Raw genomic sequence first — 23,393 nt, 5'->3', positions numbered from 1 at the left:
GGTTTGTGGTTCGTCTCTGAGGCAAAGTCAGTCTGTTGCCTTCTGCACAATAAAATCAGATTTAACTGTAAACGTCCTGCCTGTGGCTTCTGGAGGATCACACACTGCAGTGTCAACATCCGAAGCATCTCGGGAAGCAGTGGGGTGCTTCCCCTCCCAAACAGGAAGAAACCTGACCACCCAGGTTACATTTGCCCCCCGGACCTCGCCGTCCCCTAGACCTCGCCGTCCCCTAGACCTCGCCGTCCCTCGGACCTTGCCGCCCCCAGACCTCGCCGTCCCCCGGACCTTGCCGTCCCCCGGACCTCGCCGCCCCTAGACCTCGCCGTCCCTCGGACCACGCCGCCCCCGGACCACGCCGTCCCCTAGACCTCGCCGTCCCTCGGACCACGCCGCCTCCGGACCTCGCCGCCCCGGACCCTACTGAAGAGCTCATGGAAAGAAGAGAGCGCTCCAGAGGAAGAAGTGAACTTTCCCCTCCCTTCCTGCCCTCCTGGGGGGGGGGGACTTCCTGCGTCTGACTGGTCCGACGTGTGCGGACGGGCCGGCAGCATCTGGGTGTGTGAAAACCTCCTCCTCGGCTCGGGCTTTCCCAGCCTCCCAGCGCTGAACCTTTGACCCCAAAACACACGGGCAGCTGGGCCGGTGACACCGGATCCGTGTTTGGGTTGTCTGCTTTGTCCGGCCGGCTCCTGTGTCTGTGAAGCCAAGCGAGGCTGTGCACTGTGGGTGGGTGTGAAAGCAACGGCTTGTCCGTGTGTGTTTCCGTGTGTGTGGGGGGAAAATAAGAGTCGATATATATATATATATACTTCTACACACTGATGTCATTTCTTGTGTTTGTGTTCCAGCTCTTCCACGCCAACACAGATCCAGCCGAGGTGGTGCTGAACCGCGTGCCGCAGCCAGTTCTGGCCCGGTTCGTTCGCATCCGGCCACAGACCTGGAAAAACGGCATCGCCCTCCGATTCGAGCTCTACGGCTGCCAGATCACAGGTGTGTGTGTCAAACGGTTGTATTTCTCTCACACTTGTTGTTGAATCAGACGTTGTGTAGATGTTTTCATTCCTCACGTTTCTACCAGCTTCTCATTTCTGATCTTTAGAGGGTTCTGGGTTTAACGCTTGTATGGATCCTGCTGCTGCAGGTGGACGAACCTCAGAACCTCCGACACCCGCAGAATAACCCCGCGCCACTGAAAACCTGCTTTTAGCTGATCAATAGTCGCGGGCACACAGATGCCCACAAGTACATTTGCTAATAACAACTGCGTCAGTCTGAAAATAGAAAAGCTGCTTGCCTTGCACTTGGCATCTCATTGTGCTGAGTGCAAGTTTCAATATAATCCACTTTCAAAAACATTTAACTTCCTAAACTGTGTATCACACACACACACACACACACACACACACACACACACACACACACACACACACACACACACACACACACACATTGTGTATTTATGCTCTCTCCCACGTTCCCCCCTCCTATCTTTTAAACATAGCAACCCTCGGGCTAATTAAAGGAAACTTCTGCTCTGTTCTTCCACCAGTGTCGGTTTCCTCTTTCAGCCCTCTCTCACGTCTCCTCGCTCTCCGTCTCCAACTCCCTCACCGCCGCCTCATTTTTTCCCTCTCATGCTCCTGGATCCTTTTTTTTTTTGATGTGTCCTCGTTGCTCGGCGGGCTCCTCTGTACGGAGAAAACGAGCGCCGATCAATCTTTCATGGCTCGGCGTTGGCGCTTACATCAGACACTGTGATTCGCAACAGCTGCTATTCAAATAACTATTAGCTCTTACAGTACAGGTACATCTGCACACTTTCTAAATATAGCAGATGACCTGGAAAAGGCGTGCACACCTTTCTGAAATGTACACAGACACCACCCACCGGTGCGCGCCTAAACACACACTTCCTGTGCCTTTAATTCATTATTTACATCTCCTGCATTTGCAGTGACATAACAGCATGAAACTTTGATCTGTGTTCTCTTAAACCGTCAGCACAACTAACATCTCCCCATCTGCCTTCCTCCCTCTGTCCCTCTCTCCTCTCCTTCTCGCGCTCCGTCCTCCATCCTTTCCTCCTCCTGCTTGCCTCTGTAGGCGTCTCATCGCAGCGTTTTGCTCTCCTCCTCCCAGCCTCCCCCAGCCCTCCTCTCCAGCTCCAAGTCTTTTTCTTTCTCTTTTCTTTTTGACTCTTTACCGCTCTCTACTTCTGTGCCTCCCAGCTCCTGGTATTATACCTTCCTTATCCCCTTAATCCTCATTTTTCCCTCTCACGTACTCCTTCAGCAAGTTATTTTCAGCGCTGTTTGCCCATCCGAGTGCTTTGACGTGTACTTGGAACTTTTCCTTCGTCAGTGAGTCACAGAAAGTGTGAGCAGGGAGGTTATTGTGCAGAATACATAGAAACAATGCAGAGACCAGCATTAAAGGACACTTAAATACCAGTGTGAGATGTGAGGTTCATGGATGCAGTGTGCCCATTCAGCAGCAGACTTTTGCTCTTATCTCACTAATGGCAGTCTAATTGCATCTTGAACATGAAGCCGCAGTGCTGCGTTACTCCTATCTTCTCTTCCTCTGTCTCTCCTCATCCTCTGCTATTTGTTCAGGTCTAAAGTCTTAGTGCTTAGCGGCCAGCAGTGCAATCCTGCGGCGAGGCTTAACAGCTCCCTGGTGGGAATATGTGTAACATCATGAGTGGATGTTAGGTCACCGCTGAACTTTCTCCATCGTCTCTGTCCCCGCTGCGTCCTGTCCAGACGCCCCGTGCTCAGACCTGCAGGGCCTGCTGTCCGGCCTGCTCCCCGACGCCCAGATCTCCGCCTCGTCCAGCAGGGACATGGTGTGGAGCCCCGGGTCCGCCCGCCTGGTGGCCAGTCGCTCCGGCTGGTTCCCGGCCCCGGCACAGCCTCTGGCTGGAGAGGAGTGGCTGCAGGTACCAGATTTCTCTCAATGCACTCAAAATGACTGCAGCCATCAGATATATTGTCAAAAGTGCTTTTTTATTGCCTGTGATTGTCCTCAGAGTTAAAATGCATATAAACAATCCTAAAAGAAAAAGTAAACGAGGCTCAGTCATTCAACAAATTCAGGCTTTAACCAGGTTTAAGCAAAAGTGAAACAGCGACTATGGAAACCCACGAGGAACGCTGAAACTGTGTGGCGGGAAAAAAACTTGAATTTGCTAAATAAAAATCCCATTTAAGCTACAAATCCGATAAATGGATTAAGTAGATTTTATGCCAAGTCCTAACGTGCAGCCAAGTAAAACCTTTAGCAAGTAACATCTGGATTGGTCTTACATTTCATTTTGCCTGTTTATACACCTTTTCCAAAAACATAAAGTTGTGTTTTTACCGAAGTTACCATTACCTCTATAATCTACACTCTGACATTCATATCCAGTTTCTATATAAATGTATATAAATGGTCAGTTGTATACGTGTGATATGACAATATCATGCAATAAATGTGATTATCCTCATGAGAAAACTAAGAAAATGCTGCATTTCACGCACAGCATTAAAAACAACAGTTTTACCTGTCAGCGGGCAAATTCCAATATAAATGAACATGCTGTTGTTGATCAGCACGCAGGGAAACTCAATAAAACAGAGCACACACACACACACACACATTACGACACGTGTTGCACATTTGACTCACAAAGAAGCAAACTATTGACACAAATACATTTTTACGCAGCATGAATAAACTGGAAACCAGCTCAAAGGCAGATCATTACGCACCATATATAAGTTTGTGCATAACTGCAACCACATGACTGTTTTAAATGTAATGAATATATCCCTTAATCGGAAAGAGCCGATGTATGCCACGACCCCTCTAGTCACATGTTTCTTCTTTGCTCTTTAATGAAGTAAGACATTGCGGCAAAGCTGGGAAAACCCAGTCCTAAGTCACTGCTCCAGCCAGGCTCAAGGTTGTCATGTTCCGACCGTGCCGCCGCAGGCCTGCATCAGACTTTGGTCTTTGATTATGTAGATAACAGTAGAAGTCAAAGTCACAACATATTGGTTGGATTAGTAAGCTCTGCAGAGCTGCACCATGTTGATGTGATTCCAGAATGGCTCGGGGATCAACACTGTGTGTAGATCGGCATGAAGCAGGTTATCCACCCTCCACTGGACTCTCTCTGTGTCTCTGCAGGTCGACCTCGGCGTGCCGAAGACAGTGCGTGGGGTCATCACACAGGGAGCGAGGGGTGGAGACGCCGCGGGCGGCGCCGCCACGGATAACCGGGCGTTCGTACGGAAGTATAAAGTGGCATACAGCGTGAATGGAAAAGAGTGGAATTTCATCATGGACTTCAAAACCAGTCTTCCCAAGGTGGGTGAAGGGCGGCGGCAGACCTGCTGCTGTTCCCTGGAGTTCACTCACTCGTTCGTCTCTCCTGTGCAGATCTTTGAGGGCAACACGCACTACGACACTCCGGAGCTGCGGCACTTCGAGGAGACCGTGGCCCAGTACGTCCGGCTCTACCCGGAGCGCTGGTCTCCAGCCGGCATCGGCATGAGAGTGGAGATCCTCGGCTGTGACCTTCCAGGTAGGACGCTCCGCTGACGCTTGTGTGACGAGGAATCGTCCTCCTTATCAGGATTTACAGCCGTCAGGATTCCAGGCTGATTTATTCAAGTGATTCAACACGAACTGTACGGACAGAGGGAGGGAGAGGGGGAGAGAGAGAGAGAGAGAGGGAGAGAGAGAGAGAGCTGAGGAATGGAAAGCGATAGGACGATAATAGCTTGAAAAGTTCAGATATTTTTCCACCTGGAGGATCTGAGTTCATGGAAGTTGTACAGCGAGGAGTGGACAGGGTTTGGTTTGAAGGAATGTGTCCCCAGAGAGAGAGAGAGAGAGAGACGGAATAAGAGCTGTGGTTTATCCACCTTCCAACATGGTCTGTTACCCAGATGTGCAGCAGACACACACACACACACACACACATTCTACACCTTCATTAAGGTGATTTATATGCGTTTGCATGTTTGCATGTGTGTCGATGAAGTGCTGATATGAAATATAGAGGATGTCATGTCACCGGCACTCAAGAGGACACATCTGGATGCACAAATATTCCCGTTTGAAAGGTGAAATCACGTCTTTGAAAGGAAAAGAGAAGCATACAAATGTTGAAAAGATCAAAAAGGGGACAGACACAAATTCTCCATCAGTTTTAATGGGCTGGAGCGAGCGGAGCTGCATGCCAGATAAGGTGGGCTCGTCTGTTTTTATGGACCCCGTTCGTCAGGATGTGTAATTAACCAGCTCGATGGTTAAAAACTGTTTGAAAATGTGATCAAATGCAAGTCGTTGGACTGTTGAAAGCTGCTCATGGAGCTGTGGAGGTTTCACACACCTGGTCTGCTGGCATTTCATTTCCCCTGCAGATGATCTCCAGCAGCACACAGGAAGCGATGTGTTTTACATTAACGTGTGATTGACGAGTGACCTGTGGTTTAACAACGAGCGCTCGCTGGAGAGAAAATGAAAAATCAAGAACCTCGGGGTTTTTTTTTTTTTGTTTCTTTTCGCACGGAGCTGAGTTTTATCAGATGGGTGTGCGGCTTTGGAGGAACGCCGTCGTTAAGGGTCACACATTGTTCACAGACCACCAAAACTCGACAGGAACAGTGGGCTACTGCTGACATCCTATAAATCATTCACTTCCCTTTCCACTCAAGCTATTTGCTCGCTCTTCTGTCTGCTCTGACGGCTTCAGTCCTCGCAGTTTGAACAGATCTACACCCCAGCTAAGCGTCCTCTCTCTTCTCGTCCCCACACATGGTTCTTTCTTTTCCCACCCTGAGGCCCAGTGCGTGGGTCTCCGAATGTTTTTGTTCTTTTTTTCTTTTCCTTTCCCCCCTCCCCTCCTCTCTTACTCATCGCTCGCTCCTCTTTTCCATGCTCGCTGCTGTGGGTCCCGACTCCTTCTGTTTCCCCCCACAGCCGCCGTCTCGCACACGCCGCGCCTCAACAGTGACAATATTTCAGTGTGCGTACTCCCACCATGAAAAATGCATGAGCCCAGGAAGGAAGTTTTAGAGAAGAAAATATCTCATCTATTCCTGGAATCATTTTAATCTTGGGAGCACAGAGTCGTGGAGCTCATGCATGCATACGCAGCTATAATGCAAACCTCAGGTGTCTCACTTTATTTTTCAGTCCTTCAAAATCCCAGTGAACACAGAGAAGCACCACGACTAGAAATAAAAAACCCACGGTTGTGGACTTTAAGCCGCTTCTATGTGATTTTAATTTTACTGTTTGCACACAGAGGATAAAAGACATCTTGTGGGGTTTAAAGGATTGTAATCAGAGTAGTTGTGGAGAAAGTTAGTGTTTGGAAACGAATGTTAGTCATCGTAACGTGAGTGTGGATGAACCCTGATCTGAGCCCTGCAGAATACCAAACAGTACCTGCTTGTCTTTCCCATCGTGTTCTTTTGGGTGTGCGTGCTGGAGCATCGATTCTCAGTGTGTGTGTGTGTGTGAGAGAGAGAGTGTGTGTGTGTGTGTGTGTGTGTGTGTGTGTGTGTGTGTGTGTGTGTGTGTGTGTGTGTGTGTGTGTGTGTGTGTGTGTGTGTGTGTGTGTGTGTGTGTGTGAGAGTGTGTGTGTGTGTGTGTGTGTGTGTGTGTGTGTGTGTGTGTGTGTGTGTGTGTGTGTGTGTGTGTGTGTGTGTGTGTGTGTGTGTGTGTGTGTGTGTGTGTGTGTGTGTGTGTGTGTGTGTGTGTGTGTGTGTGTGTGTGTGTGTGTGTGTGTGTGTGTGTGAGAGAGAGTGTCACCAACTGCCAGGGAGAGATTTACAGAAAGGCTTTTTACATAATTGAAGATATTTTTTTTTCCTCTTCTCTGACATATTGCTGAGTCAGCTTCTTTTAGAGTGAGCAATGTCTTTTGAGCAGGAAGAGTTGGCCCTCACCACCCTCAGTCAGTGTGTGTGTGTGTGTGTGTGTGTGTGTGTGTGTGTGTGTGTGTGCCTGCAGAAGATGGTGTCATGTGTGCACGTGAGTGTGCACCTCTATTATCTATGTCAGCGGCTCCCCCGGGTCAGGATGTGAGTGTCGGTGTCTCATCCTGCATGATGATGACTTGCATCATCACCTGCAGCAGCAGACACATTACGTAAGACAACGCTCCGCCGCAGAGACACTGCAGACACTGTACGGCAGGACCGCGCAAAAGCCCTGGACGTCCTGGTAGAACCGCTCTGCCACGGTCCTGCTGCACATCAAGGACGGCGCTCAGGGCAAGTCAAGCAGGTCACATACGTTAAAACACACACACACACACACAAACAGCACCGGAGTCAGTCCCATTCCCATTGCCCTCGACACTCCTGTCACACCCCGGAAAGGTCAGCACATTTACACTGTGACAAGGCTTGACCTTTGAAAAGCAGAGTTCTCAGCAGCCGCGCAGAATCTTAATGGACACGACTGTGTGTCCCGTGTTGTTGTGTGTTTAGTCCCGCACACATGTGGGAGTGTGTGCGTTTGCGAGGTGGTTTGGTTCCCAACACCTAACCAGCAGACTCAAAGGTTGAGCGAAACGGCAAAAACACGAACCGGAACGCCGCAGACAAGAGAAGAGAGGGGAGGTTGCAGGAGGGATGGCCGTGCGGATGAAAGACGGGAGCGGAGCAGGTTCCGGGTGGCGTGTTGCCTTCGCCGCTTCACCTTCCCAGCAGGCTGGCAGCGATAAGAATCTCATTAGGCAGTTAACGACCGGCATAAAGGACGTGACATTAACGCTGGGTTAATGTCAGAAGCCGTCGCCAGCTGTGGCCCACACTTTCATCTCTGCTATTTCTCCAGCTGGGGCGCCGTTGTGCTCGATTCCACAGGAAGTTCAATTGTGTATCGCCTGGCGTGTGTGGGCTTCATTGCTTTTCACAATTGTCAAATCCTAATGGCATTTATGCAAAGAGGAGGGACTAACAGTAGGAGGGTCACTGAGGGACATCCAGGTGTCTCCTTTTATTCCAGATGTTGTCTTTCTACCGCGAAGCCTCACCGCGGTGTGAATAGTCAGACAAACCAGGACAAATCCTCATTAAATGTTCCAGATTAACAGTCACCGATGTCAACTGACTGCAATATGTTAGAATCCAGTTGAGTAAAAGTGACAGAAACACAAGTCGCTGTGTGAACGTGCTAATAACGGCTCCGCTGAACCGACAGGAACGGTGGGAAGACGGCCCACAGTCTTTATTCACACAATGAACTTGTGCGTAAACTCCCACGACACGCCAGAGTCGACCCATCTGCTCCTAATAACACGCCGCTCAGCATTCCAGCCGCGTCCCGCTCCACATGTGTGTCAGCGACGACTTCTCGAGCGCAAGCTGTTTGTAGCGCGTGAGCTTCCATATAAGTTAGAAAATTACTATGTTTTCTTTTGGGGTTTTTTAGAACGTCCATCTCACACATGCACCCAGCGTGTGGGATGGAGTGTGTGCACTCGGCAGCCTCCCTGACGGCCACACAGCGTGATCACCACGTCCAAGGTCAAAGGGAGTTTGTTAGACACATCCATCCATCAGCCTTAGCGCCAGGCGAGTGTGTGTGTGTGTGTGTGTGTGTGTGTGTGTGTGTGTGTGTGTGTGTGTGTGTGTGTCGGAGCTACGAGACCCAACACGACGGGGCCTCTTGTGTTCCCGCTATCGGAGCTCGTCTCTCTGACGGGACATTGAGCTCAACGTGGAATAAATTCCTCACAGGACGCTGAGATTAATTGTTCATGTGTTGAATTGTGTAAAAGAGGAAGAAGCTCGTTCACTCCACAGTAAAATATACGACAGTATTTTCAATACAGTTTCACCATGTTGTCAGTCCTTTTCTAAAAAAGGACCATGTTGAAGTGAAGTCCTGAGTTTGGATTTCCAGCCACATGTCCTCCCCTACTGCATCTGAGTGAATTCAACCAGGCCTGTAATCTCATGTAACCCTGCAGTTTCAGTTAGTGTGGAATAAATAGTTTGTTTTTTTCTACCTTTTGGACAGACGCACTCACAGTTTCCAGTCTTTGTTCTAATAATAGAGAGTTGCTCCGGTTGCTCTTTCCACTGCTGGATTATCAGCAGACTGGAGGCTTATTAAAGACGCTGCACCTCGTTCCCGTCTGCTTCTCTCTGTCGTTGTGCTCTTATCACTTCCTCTGTACTTCCTGTGTATTTCCTGGCCCTCCCTCTCGCCCGCCGCCAGCACAGACATTCCACATTATTAATCACTTAAACAAACAGCAGGTGATTTCTCTGTCGTCTTTACTCCGTTTCACGGCGCCACCTTTGACCTGTGTTCTGTCTTCTGTCGTAGAAACGACCACGCCCGCCGACACCGCCACGCCGACGCTGCCGCCCGACATCCAGACCACCACCGCCCCCGTCACCACGACAGGTGAGCCGAGGATGAGCGAGATGTTGATGAAGACGGAGGCCTGTGTGGAGCGGCTCTTTGTCTGAACGGCCTCTGATCCTCTGTCTTCTTCCCTCCTCCTCCTCCTCCTCCTCCTCCTCCTCCTCCTCCTCCTCCTGCAGCCGCCACCTCTTCTCTGACAGACACCGTGTGCGACTTCGACCACGACCTGTGTGGCTGGACGCACGACCCCAACGGGCCTCTGTTCTGGTCCCTGCACAGCCACGGTGAGCCTGCAGGCTTCGGCCTGACTCACTCCTCCTCTGGTGAGCAATGACTCACATGTGCTTCCAGGAGTTTCTCTTTTTTTTTTGCTCTTGGCTGAACCTCTGATGGATCAGCGGCGGGTGTTTCTCTACAAATCTGTCCAAAACATCCACGCTCGGCTCGCCTGTGGCCGTCTCAAGTTTTATTTTGGGTTTCTTTGTGCTTTATTTATTTAGGTTCAGAAAATTGCCCGGGCACACATGCATGGAGGTTGGTTTAACATCCTCGGCGGGTCTAGACGAGACTCTGTTGTCGATGATTAAATGATGAGACTTCCTCCTTGTGCATCTTCATTCAGTCCCTTTTTTTAAATTTTTTTTATTTCTCAATTTGATTAATATTATTCCTTAAATTGAAACCGCTCTAATTACGCGGCGACATTGTCTGCTGTGCTCTCCGAGTGAATGAGAATGGAAATGAATTGAGAGAATGGTGGGGAAACACACACACACACACACACACACACACACACACACACACACACACACACACACACAGCGTCACGTGCGGCACCCTCGCCTCTCCGTGTCAAAGCGTCAGGGCAGGAAGGGGTTAAGAACCAGTAGCTCCAATTAAGTGCGGAGCAGGAGTTTCCAAAGAGGAGCGGTTATTCCCAGCCGTCCTCCGCTGCCCCTCCATTACCCCCGGCAGGTCCCGCATGACGCCGTGTAGACTTCCATCTACTTAGACATTCCTTGAAGAAATAATTTCTCCTTCATACGCAGCCACAGATCAAAACGTGCAGCTTTTGGCATGTTATTAAAAGCTATAGCGAAGCTGTCCTGCTGGGTTTAGCCAGCTTCTTTTTCATACGCTGCTATTTATAATTTTGCACAGGATTGTTATCCCAACCGTGTTTTAAAATTCATTGGTTTTTAGCCAGTCCCCATGAAAGATTCAGTATCTGTGCAGCTGCAGAGAATTAAACAAGAGCTTCAGTTTGCCCTCGTTTCTTCTTTTTTCTTTTTTTTTTGGGGGGGGGGGGGGGTGAAAACTGTGATGTCACCTGGGTCATGTTCAGCAGAACAACAGACGGAACGTTCCTGAAGTATGACCTATTTAGGTCATAACCGTCTTTGAGTCGGGGGGCTTCAAAGCTCCGTCTTTCATCAGGGCTGCTTAGATTAGTCAAGTTGTGGCTTTCATGTATGAAGTATCATTTCCAGCCGTTTTGACACGCCACGCCAGCCTTTGATTTGTTTTCCTGCTGCATGTCAAAGGTCAGAAATCCCAGCCAGTGCAGGATCATTATTTCACCACTATCACATCACTGTTTAATCCCCTGTAGGATTCCTTTCCTCCTCAAACTCCTCACGAATGACCTCAGCGCCAGCGTAAACTCTGAGGTTATTTGCCTCAATATGGCTGACGGATAGAGCAGGGCAAGAGATGGATTCATGTCTGGGTAATGAAAACAACATAACAAGGATACTGTGGAATAGATTAATACAACTCTGTTGTGTGTAGAAGGTGAACAAGCAAACACAAGACAGAACCGTGTGTTTTCAACAACTTTGTCTCATGCAGCAAGGGAGAGCTCACACACACACACACACACACACACACACACACACACACACACACACACACACACACACACACACACACACACACACACACACACACACACACACACACACACACACACACACACACACACACACACACACACACACACACACACACTTGTTTCAGAGCTGCACAGGGCCAAGGGACACACTGTCACACACACTGTCTGAAGTGTCACACACAGGCGACTCTGGGCGTATGGCGGGCAGAGGGGAGCTGTCAGACCCGAGGAAGATTTGTCCCCTCAGACACAGCTTGTGCGATCTGAAGACACACACACACACACACACACACACACACACACACACACACACACACACACACACACACACACACACACACACACACACACACACATACGCACAGCAAAAGGTTATCAGTCCAGTCAATAACCTGAGCTCCGACGCACTGTAAACACACACTGGCTGCTGAAACAGACACACGCTGATGGTCTCGCTGATTCTCAGCCTGTAAAACACAAAGCACGTAGACACACACACACACGCACACGCACACACATACACACACAGTTGTTCATGATGAAGCAGGTGATTTAATCTGCAGATTGTTGATACTGGACGTTTTCCCACCGGGCCCACTTAAGAAATTCTCCACCAGACGCTTCATTGAGTCACTTTCTCACACACACACACACACACACACACACACACACACACACACACACACACACACACACACACACACACACACTCTTTCTCCCATTCACACACCCTCCATAAATACATACAGCGGCCCACCACTCTCATTCACGTACAATGGAATCCACGTCGGCATCCAATTTGCAAACCAAACATCCTCTGGTGTAAACAAATGGAGTGGCGAGCAGTTTGTTGGACTTTTCCGTTGTTTAAGTCATTTACCTGGAAGGGAATGAAGAGAAATAGGCCCCGAGGGTCTTGGCAGGAGTCCTTCCTTCACTCCATGTATTCTTCTCTGTGTTTATATTTGTCATATCCCCATTGTTTGGTGTGAATATTGTGCAGCGGTGATCCCGTTCCTGTTGGCCGCTGGTGATTAGTGCTTTTTTTTTTTTTTTTGTTCGGGAGTCATGCTGGAAGTGTCTAACTGTGTGAAAAGACATTTTGTGTATGTACATGGAGATAGAATGTGTAGAGTGTGCCAACGATCATGATTAATGGTGATAATTGTGTGACTCTGTGCACGGTGTGTGTGTGTGTGTGCTACGCTGCCTGTATATACTGCGGGTGTTAAGTCTGCACTGACTTTCAGATTCCCCACTTTTTATTGCCCCCCGGGGTTGAAATGAAAACCCATTAAATCAGACGGTTTCTTTCACTTTCATTTGACTGTAGTCGCCAGCAAACTCAAGGTCAAGTCAACCCCAATCTGCTCTTTTTGTGCACGTGAAAAAATACATTTCATTTCTTATTGTTTGTGTAAAAATCCAGTGTTTTGCCTTTTAGAGAGAGAAATCTACTATTTTCTTATTTGGGTTCAAATTTTATGGCTTGTTTTTCAAACGTCGGTAACTAGGTCATTGAGACGCCTAATAGGAGCACATCTACCTAAATAAATGATTACTATATTATACAACAATATTATTATTATGAATTTTTTATACATTTCCCAATAAATACATTTATGAAATGCATGTTTCTCTGTTAAAAAATGTACCATTGTCATTTGTCATTTTATTTAAAGTGCTGACTCAGAGGAAAATGTTTGTTTTCACACTATTTGACAAATGGATGTTAAGACAGAAGGTGGATTCAGTGTGTTTCCTCCTCCACAGAGCTCAACAGCTACCTGTACCTGGACGCCAGCCTGAAGACGGAGCAGCAGCAGGCCCGGCTGCTGAGCCCGGTGGTGGCGGCCGACACGGGGCCGCTCTGCCTCACCTTCGCCTACCAGCTGTGGGGGGACGCCCAGGGTCACCTCAGGGTGCTGCTGCGAGACGCCCACAACGAGGAGACGGTGCTGTGGACGCTGAAGGACGACCAGGGCCCGTTGTGGAAGGAGGGCCGCACCATCCTGCCCCGCTCCCCGAAGGACTTCCAGGTAGACGAGAAACAACAAGCAGCCATGACCTGGCGGGAAGGGAGGGGGGGGGGGGGGGGGGGGCATCGTTCACTCCTTTTAACAGCTTAGGGGTTTTCCTTTCTTTTCTCATTTTCTTATAGAAAGGAGAAAAGACAGTAAAGACTATAACTCTATTTTTTTTACTTTCTTTTACGTTTGATGAAAGGGGAAACAAATAGAAAAGAAAGAAAAGACCCTGCCCCTATTGTGTTTACTTAGTTTTTACCTTATTTTATAGGGAAAAGTAAAAAAAAAAGAAAACAGTTTTAGCCTCCGTGTCACCTCAGGCCCGTTTCAGTTCAAACCAGAGGGACGTCCGTCTCGTTGTCTCTGCCGGCTGCAGGACTGTCTTGTGTACGTTTGTCAGGAACGCACCGTTAACGTTCTCATGAAAAAGTCAGGCGCTTGCAGACGAACGGAGGATGATTGCGAATGCCGAGTGCAACTTTCAGCTCCGTATTAACTTTTTATCCTCTTCCTCCTCCTCCTCCTGCTTGTCCTCGTTCTCAATCTGCCTCCACCCCCTTTGCTTCATCCTGTTTTCTTCTTCCTCTCTCTCTTTTTTTTCTTTACCTTTCTAGGTTGTGATGGAGGGTTTCTTTGTGCACGGCACCAGAGGACACATCTGGATAGACAGCATCCACATGAGCTCCAGCTCCCCTCTCAAAGAGTGCACACGTAAGTTACAACCTTTAGAGAGAAAAAAGAAAACGGAAGAAGAGAAACACACACAACCTTCCTGACCTCCTCATACTCATGTCACCGCAGCCGTCACCTCGTCATCTCGCCCTCCGTCAATCTGCCATCTCCTCCGTCGTTTCCTCTCCCCCTCCTCCTCCTCTTTTAGCCGTGAGGTCCTGAAGCGGTGACACACATGAAGTGGTAAACACCCCCCACTCTTCCTCCTCCTCCGCTCGCCTGCCCTCCCATCCCACTTCCAGAGATGATCTCTCCTCCAAAGATTCCACCGAATGCCGAGATGAAAGGAGGAAAGCGAGGGAGGGACAGCTTTTACTCCTCCACAAAAAAAAAAAGAAAGGAATAGAAGAATAGGAAAAGTAGGCCATAAATGCCCCGTGGGCCCCGGCGATGCTAATCTATGTTTCATTAGATTCCTGCTCTTCTCTTCCTCCCTCCATCTCTCCTGCTCTCACTCCTCCGTGGTTTTTGTAAACAGAGGTTTTCCCGGCCGTCGGAGGGAATTACTAGACTTTCTGTTCCGCCAGGAAGTTGTTCTGGGGTGGCAGCGCTAATCTGGCCCGAGCAGGGGCTTCTGGGACGGCCTCGAACCGATCAGAGCCAAAAACCTGCCGGAGAGCAGGCAAAGTGTGTGTGTGTGTGTGTGTGTGTGTGTGTGTGTGTGTGTGTGTGTGTGTGTGTGTGTGTGTGTGTGTGTGTGTGTGTGTGTGTGTGTGTGTGTGTGTGTGTGTGTGTGTGTGTGTGTGTGTGTGTGTGTGTGTGTTCATGCTCTCCATCAGTCATGTGTGTGTGTGTGTGTGTCAAGAGAGTCCTGGGAGAGTCTGAGCAGCACAGCAGCCTGGAAGGCAGAGATGACAGCCAGTCTGCTCCTCGAGCCGCCGCGCTGCTGTGCGTCCTCCGTCCTCCTCCGTCCTCCTCCGTCCTCCTCCGTCCTCCTCTCCGTCTCCTCCTTCGCTACTCCCAGTGCATGCTGGGATGTCGCTTATCACCCTCCACAGTTGAGTTTTCCACAGTACGTGGCGTCCCCCCCCCGCCGAGAGGCGGCAGCTCCCATGTCGGCGTCCCTCATGCTTTCCCTCTCTCACGCACACACACACACACACACACACACACACACACACACACACACACACACACACACACACACACACACACACACACACACACACACACACACACACACACACACTCTCCAGGTCTTTGTGTTTGCATTCCAGGCAATCAAAAGGGGAAGGTTCTGCTCTGCCAAAACAGCCGGCAGCCCGCTCCGGTGCGACTGGACTCCACAGATAAACAACTTGAAATGTGTGAACTTTGTGGACGCGCCGCCCATACTGCCCATCTCAAACTCCCACCTCACACAGTGTACCCTGTTTGAAATTGCATTCCAGAAACGGGGCCCAGTAAAATGCCATAATTCATGTGAGCTGTCTGAGGAATTAACTCAAATTTCCTCAGGAGGAGTTTGATAGTCTTGTGACATTTGTCTGACATTTGTCTGACTTTTCGCTCGTATTTAAAGTCATCTAACCGCTCGCTTCCTCTCTTTCTCTTTCCCCCGTGTCCTCAGAACCCATCGCTGCCTTTTCTCCAGAAAATCCAGGTGAGCCTGACTTTGACGTCCACTTTCTATCTGGTCTTGCTTCCTGCCCGTCGGTTTTGCACTGGCCTGGGTTTTTTTGCTTGGTGGCATAAAGGTGTCGCAACCACGAGAAACCAAAATACCTTCACTGACAACAAGAGGCTGCATCTGCCAGAGCTGTGTGACGGCTGAAAATTAACAGGGTTTTTGTTTTTTGTTTTTTTAGCACAAGCAAGCCTCACATCTAAAATCTAAATCTACCCAGACCAAATACATTTTCCAAACAAGTTGCAGAATCTAAATGACTCCAGTAAGTTATTGCTGCACATCACTTTTACCTCGTCAGCCTCAGTGGAAACAAGATTAATCGTGAAATAGCAAACTCTCACATATGTGGAAAAAAAAGCTCCATATTGTGGGTTGTGGGCTGCGTGACGCAGCCTGAAGGGTTTTAAATAACTGTCTGCCTCATGAAAAATATTTAGAGCCTCCAGGGGGACCCGGTGAGATTGATGTTAGTGTTTTGGCATCTCATAATGTCGTCCAATAAGATAAGAGCCTGGTGGTTTCACTGCGAATGTGATGTGTGTGCATTTCTTTGGCTTTTCCACTCCCGTGCCCTCCCGCGCACACACACACACACACACACACACACACACACACACACACACACACACACACACACACACACACACACACACACACACACACGCACACACACAGAGTGTCTAACCTTTGACAAACACACACATTAATATCACCAGTATCCCCAGCGAGGAGCAATCAGATAGAGTGACTGAGCAGCGTGGAGCTCCGGTGTCTCTCGCTCCCCTCGCCGACCCGGCTCTGTCTAATGAGTGTGTGCAGTGTGAAGTAGCGGGACCACGCACCATTTCCCTCTGTAATTATGTGACACGGTCCAAAAATCAGGATGTATTCAGCTCGGCTTCACTGTCTCGCGCTACATCCAGTTTGGAACGTACACACGGCCTCCATCTTTCCATTTCTCACTGTCCTCGGGGATTTTGTTGTAGCAGGCTTGGACACAAGAGTAGAAGCTTCTTGGAAGGTGGTTAGTAGCTTCTTACCAAGAATATGAGAGGGAGTGGGGGGGGGGGGGTTTGAAGCCAGGGGCAGCAGTGCAGAGGATCTGTGGAGATAGTCTCCAAGGAGACGGCACTTGGCTGGAGGAGGAGAGGACTGGCCGGGAGGATGATGCACGACAAAAAGGAAAAAAAAAGAAACTGGATAAATTATGTACTCAAAAGAAATGTGCCAACCTGAGCCAGCTAAATAACAAATCTCAATCCAGTGTGAGCTCAGAGAGAGCGGTGGAACATTGGATTCCCATGTGGTGTCCGACTGATTCTTGCATGGCTCTGAGACGATATCAGTTTGTGACTTCTGTGCCAGAGTGAATCGGGAAGAGAAGCTCCTTAATTCAATGTGTGTGAGTGCTTTTTTAACTAATTATTTTGGCGTTCGTTTCACACCAAGTAATTTCATTGGAGCTTTGAGAGAAAAAAATAAAAAAGAACTGCATTGCATTTTATCGGAGCCTCGATTGGACTAATTTCAAACCAAATCTCTTGATGATCTTGGTGTGAAAACTTGTCCTCAAACTGCAACCCAAATGGATGCTTTCTTATTTTTATTTTTTAATTTTCTGGCCTTGGAGATGAATTTTAATTTTTTTTTGCAACCGGCATGCTTGTGCATGCTCATACGAGGCGCACGCCTGCTGCTCAGAAACAGGAATTACAGAGTCAAATGTAGAAAATAAACAAGTGCCACTCCTCTCTTTTCCCGCTGGCCAATCATTCTGTATCTCTCCACCAGGGGGAGGCGTTCCTGTGCCTCCCTTGCCCATCCACTGGTATTACATTATGGCTGCCGGGGGCGCCCTCCTTCTCCTGGCAGTGGCCATCTTGGTCAGAGCCCTCTGTTGCTGTCGACAACACCTGGCCACCAAGAAGAGCCAGCTGTCAGTGGCCTATCACAGCTCCTCGCAGTGCTTCCAGTACTCGAACTGGTCCTCCAGTATGGCCGCCCCAGGGGTGGAGCCAGTCCTGACAGTGCGGCTGGACAGCCGGGACCGACACCGGACCCTCTGCTAGAGAGACACTTGGTTGTATTTGGCGGAGGAAGACACAGTGTGAGTCTGGACCTGCTGGACGACCCCTCCTCCTCCTTTAGTTCACGCTGGTGATACCGATCCTGTGGCCCCGCCCTCTGTTTCTGCTGGACGTGGCTTCGGTCGGTGCTTTCCTCCCCGTTTCATTAAGGAGTTTGCTGTTGACATTTCACACTACGCTGCTCCCGACGAGGACTGAAGTCTGAGTAAGTTATTTATCTGAGCAGCTTGACTCGGACCATTGAGTACCATCTGGCTCCTCGTCCTCCTGGAATGACCCCAGCATGGACACGCACACAGACATGTGTGGGCTGGGAGGAGGAGGGGGTCGAGCTGCCAAACCACAAGGCTAAAACAAGACCCCAGAGACACCAGCAGCGCCGAGAGAGGAGAAAACTGTTAGGCTGGGAGGATTCGATGTGCTCGCTCTGGAAATGATCTGGCAAGCTCCAGAAAACAAAGCTCCTGGTATCTCTGTAATGACAACACGGGTTCGCTGCGATGTGAGTTGTGCCAATAGTGAGGGTGTTGCAACAGGAGAGGGGGGAAAAAACAATGTTCCCATTGTCCTTATTCAACAAAGCATGTGCACATTTAAAAACAAAGGAATGCAAATCCATCATACTTAAAGTCCTGCATCACAAAATGGAGATAACCAGCTCGTTTGATTGAATGTCTCGTCTTCTCCTGATAAAGGCGTCAGTCAGTGATGGATGCAGCCGTCCTCAGTGTTTAGTGTTTCATCTTGATTCTCTGTTGTAATAAAGCTCGTTGCTCCACCCCCATCTCTGCTCCATCCCACCCACTCCCGTTGTTCCCCGCGTCTTCATGTGAAGCCGCGCCGAGCCAGGCCTCCTCGTGTTTTCACTGTCAGTATGTGCCTGTTGCTTTTCGGCTTGTAAATAGACACATCTGTCCGCCATCACTCCTTCTTTCGAGATTTATGTTCCTACAAGTCCCTCGATGGAACAGCTGGAAGCCATAAGCCAAGTGTTTTGCTGTATATGCGCCGCCTTGACAACTTTCCAGGGTGTTATGGAAACCAGAGCAGGACTACCAGCGATTGATGGTTTTTCCTTCAGTGCCATAAGATGCCACGAGTGGCCGTTAACGTGAAATAAGTCATAGCTAACGCTGCTCTTACTAAACATTCAACACATCTGGGGTCCGGAATAATATTTCATTAAAGTTAAAAAAAACGTTCTCAAATACGTGACGGAGATGGACGAATTGGCAGCGCAGAAGTGGGTGGAATTTGACGCCGGCTCACTTCAGCAACTGAACGAAATTGGGGTCGTCACTCTGCGGCTCAACGGGGCATGCGCTCCTGGTCCGTCACAGCTGCAGAAATCCATCAGCCACGAGCACACAGCTCAGCAGAAAGCGCCTCCATTTGTTGTCATAATTTAGAAGCTGCACTTTTCTCTCAAGAGTGTGTGTGTCGGGGGGGGGGGGTGTTTTCTGGCACAAGCTCGCGATGTGCTTTTAAATCAACTTTGGGAGGAGGGATTGGACACCCTGCTTGATCCATCTCGACACCATTAACGCTCCAAGCCTCTAATAGTTGTAATTAGTTAATGGACAGATAACATTTATTAAGGCCGCGGTAAGCACTTCTCCCTCCGAGCCGCCGCACCTCCGTCGCCCATTGGGCTGCCAACTTCAGTTGCCCTGGAAACGGTATTAATAATGCCATTGGCCGTTGAAGACCTCCAGATCTAGACGTGCGCCTTGCCAAGCAGTTACTCCCACTCCTGAACGCTTGCCAAGAGGCGCCATCGCACACACACACACACACACACACACACACAAAGTAAAAAAGAAAACTCATCTAAAGTATAAGTACACTTGAGCTATTGGGCTCAGCTAAAGTGCTGCAGCCATTGCGAGTTTCACCACACTTGTAATCTTCCAATTCAGACCCTCGCATACATATCAATTTTCAGCTCACGGCGAATGGCAGCGGCGTAACTTTCGCCGGGAGCGCCGCTGTCACAAGCACTACTTAAGCACTGATATTTGTTCCCATTAGTTCATTATTTTTCCTCTGTGAATCGTCTAATCCACCACTCTTAAACTTGACGGTGTAATCGTGTTGATGATTGTGATAATGGTGGGTGACGTTGATTATTTGATGACATGTTTGCATTTTTATTTACACAGAATGAGCAGTCTTATACCATCCTACGTGATGACTGTGTGTTTGACAGGAATGTATCTTAATGACCTTTCTCTATTAATAAAGTCATATTTTTCTATTATTAATTGTGTGTTTCAGTGGATGTCATATCTCTAAATGATTCGATTTAGCGCCAGTAAATTAAAAAGCTATTCTGAATATCCGGAGGGTTATTTATCGCTGCAGGCTTTCTAAATGTTTGTGTACATTTACGACCCCCTGATGATTGTTGGCAGTGTGAAAGGCTCTAAGTTAGAACCGTCAAATTTTTCATAAAGCAATTAATAATCTTACAGGGGATCCATGTCTTACTCTATTTAGCACTGAAATTGGAAATTGGCTGTTTGCAACATCAGAAATAATCCAAAGTAATCAACACATTATGGCAACTGTATGTCTAGGTTTGTTTCTTTTAACAAATTCACCAACTAAATAGTCTTGCAGTACCCGTTTGTTCCACAAGGTGGGTTATTGAGTCAATCCAGTGTGGCGTATTATCTCAGTCCAACAACAGAAGAATAATCTAACATTGACAGGGAATAAAGCTTATATTCTCCACTGGATTTGTACGTACTGAAACTTTAAAGCCAGTGTTTCCTGTGCTTCTCTCCAACAGTCAAGAGACCCACCGACTTTGGAGACGGTCGACTTTTCAGCGACAGAGACCCACTGGGTGGAGGTAAAACTCACTATGCTGCTAAGAATCCCCTGAATCATTCTTATAAAAAAAAAAACATCCGTCTTTTGGCTCAAGAATTTGTGTTTGACGACTGTTTTGTTGAATTCGGTGCCATCGGTTCAGCCGCTTCACTTCTGTCAGTAGAAGCTTTCTTCTTTACTTCCCGCCTCCGTCCCTTCGCCTCGCAGGTCTACAGTTCCCCGAGTGGAGCACGGCGTCGCCGTCATCAGATCCTCCGGTGACGCGAGTCTCGGAGAAGGACAACTCGTGGCTGTACACGCTGGACCCCATCCTGGTCACCATCATCGTCATGAGCTCGCTGGGCGTCCTGCTGGGGGCGGTGTGCGCCGGCCTCCTCCTGTACTGCACCTGCTCCTACAGCGGCCTGTCGTCTCGCTCCTCCACCACCCTGGAGAACTACAACTTTGAGCTGTACGACGGCCTCAAGCACAAGGTCAAACTCAACCAGCAGCGCTGCTGCACCGAGGCGTGAGGCCCGGCGCCATCGTCGGCCCGATGGAAACCAAGCGAGAGATTGAGCCATTTTTTTGTGAAAACCTCTCACTACTTTCATCATTTCCTCCAGTTCACTTTAGCGTCAGTATACTTCCTTGGTGGTGCGGATCCCACGACACAAGGACGGTGCGAAAGCCACAGTTTAGCTGTGTCTGTTTGAAACATGTGGCACAGACCAGTATTGGTAGTTGTTGTGGTCGAAGGGCCAGTAAGCGAGACGCTGAGGTTTTGCCAAGACGGACTGTTCTTATGGGGACGTTAGACCTCAGAAAAAACAAATATCTACACATATCAATTACAGATCCCTGGTCCACCAAAACAGAACTGTTTATAAATGCATCATCGACTCGTACGAGCTCTAGTTTTGAAACTGGATACTGTAAACTACACAAAGCGCCAGGTCACATTGTGTTGGAGCGGTGGTAGGATAGGAACGGGCTTAGAAAGCCTCTTTGTTTTGTTTTGTTTTTTTGATCACGTGAACACAGTGGCCTAGAAGTTAGCTCCTTTGTTCCGTGGTAGACTCTGCTACCTATCAGCCTCAGTTATCCTCTTAGTTCCTGACAGTCTGTGGTATTTTAGTCACTGACGTCCCCTGAGTTTTGTCTTTCTGCTCAATCACTCTCTTTCTGTTCCATGTTTTGGTTCTGGCCTGTGATGGAAGATAAGTAGAAAAAATAAGGCGAAGAAAGTCTATGTGTTTAGAGGTTGGGGGGGGGGTGGGAGTGGGTGCGGGCGTATTTTAGCACATTCTTTTAATGACAGAGAGAAGTTATTGTTAGATTTAGTTGTTGCTGGTTCCTGTCAAGGAGAAGGTCATGTTTACATTGTGGTTAATACAGAAAGGTCAAGGAGCGCTGGTCGGTGCAACCTATGGATTGCTGGTGAGGGCAGAGACTGAACCACTGTCGAAAGAGAAACAAAGAGAGAATGAGAGAGAGACTGTGACTGACGGAGCACGACAATCCCCCGCCTCCCTCCGGGGGGCGCTGTGCTCGAGTCCAGAACACAAGAGAAAAAAAACTGGATTAAACACAAAGCAGAAACGGCTCGTCTTCATCCGCCGGACACAACAAGCCTTAAACTGTCGGTGGAAATGTTGAAAAAGGAACGTTGAGGCGACACCAAGACAAGAGAGGAGGACTGCGTCTCTCTCTTTTTAATGTGGACCTCAAAAAGCCATGATTTAAAGGACCTACCCCTCCTCCCCTCCTCCCTCCTCCCTCATCACATCACCCCCCAATCAACACACGGGTTACTGTTGGCCTGACTTGTGATTATTATTATTATTTTTATTATTTCTACCGTGGTTCTCGCACAGACAAGACGAGCGTTTTTCTTTTTTTTTCGGGAGGGATTCCGACGGGTTCTCATCTCGCATGCTCTGCGTGGACTCATGAGCCGTGAGAAAGAGAGGAAACGTCCCACAGTCCCTCCCATGCACACGAGCATTCACACACTTCACTTGTATATACAGATGTATATACAGAACATGAGGACACTTCCCGCCCTCAGAAACTTTGGGCACACACACATTGAAGATCAACAAACGAAGGGAACACTGGCCTCTGCTGAGAGGCGTATATAATTGAGACCCTGAAGTCCCTAAAACGGCATGAATGCACCACACGTATGCACTCCACGTTTCACCACATTCCCCCATTGACACGCTCGCCGTCTCTCCTCGGAGGCCCACATCTCTGGACCCCACTGACTCTCTTCAAAGTGCCTTGGAGCCTCGGGGATCCAGCTTTGCCTTTGGAGCCGAAATGGGAATACAGTAATTTGACGCCGACGGTGACAGTCGCGGCGCCCCCTTCTGTCCAGGAGGACCAAACAAACACAAGAGGACGGGACCCGTCTCGCACTGCTGGGACTGCTGTTGTTGTTGTTTTAAAGGGGTCTTTGTACAGAAATGCTCTTTTTATGATTGTTATTATAATTATTGTTATGATTATTTAATAAAGGATTTATACCATACTGCGAAAAGCGCCGGCTGAGATGTTATTATTTACTGTTATCCGACGAAGAAACAACAGATTGCCTGCGTGTTGGCATTCCTACAATAGTTAAAGCCTTCCCATGCAATTACCCGCAGACTCCATCTGAGACTTGGAGCCAAACTTTCACTTTTAATTGCAGAACGAAGACACGCGGGGACTCTAACACACACAAACTTCATGTTCCCGCTGCCTTTTTCTCCGTCACACACACACATACATGGTGCTGTGTTGTCAGCCCGCTACACTTGGCCTCT

The 23,393-nt window shown here is 48.8% G+C and overlaps 1 protein-coding gene across 2 annotated transcripts in view; it reads left to right on the top strand.

The window, feature by feature from the left end:
• Positions 1-23,121, top strand: part of nrp2a (neuropilin 2a) — a 59,301-nt gene extending 36,180 nt beyond the window's left edge. The window contains exons 8-18 of one of the 2 annotated variants that reach the window (XM_080493014.1): positions 852-996; positions 2,772-2,947; positions 4,183-4,362; positions 4,435-4,579; positions 9,352-9,432; positions 9,573-9,677; positions 13,061-13,326; positions 13,929-14,025; positions 15,617-15,649; positions 20,558-20,620; positions 20,809-23,121. In XM_080493014.1, coding sequence (XP_080349140.1) covers positions 852-996; positions 2,772-2,947; positions 4,183-4,362; positions 4,435-4,579; positions 9,352-9,432; positions 9,573-9,677; positions 13,061-13,326; positions 13,929-14,025; positions 15,617-15,649; positions 20,558-20,620; positions 20,809-21,113 — 1,596 coding nt within the window. In that variant the 3' untranslated portion in view covers positions 21,114-23,121. Of the gene's footprint in view, positions 1-851; positions 997-2,771; positions 2,948-4,182; positions 4,363-4,434; positions 4,580-9,351; positions 9,433-9,572; positions 9,678-13,060; positions 13,327-13,928; positions 14,026-15,616; positions 15,650-17,467; positions 18,547-20,557; positions 20,621-20,808 lie in introns of those variants that run through there. The other variant, XM_080493015.1, reaches the window with a different exon arrangement.
• The last annotated feature ends 272 nt before the right edge of the window (positions 23,122-23,393 follow it).

Source organism: Lipophrys pholis (assembly GCF_963383615.2).
Source record: "Lipophrys pholis genome assembly, chromosome: 23".
Taxonomy (NCBI): domain Eukaryota; kingdom Metazoa; phylum Chordata; class Actinopteri; order Blenniiformes; family Blenniidae; genus Lipophrys; species Lipophrys pholis.
This window is presented reverse-complemented; position numbering and strand designations above follow the sequence as displayed.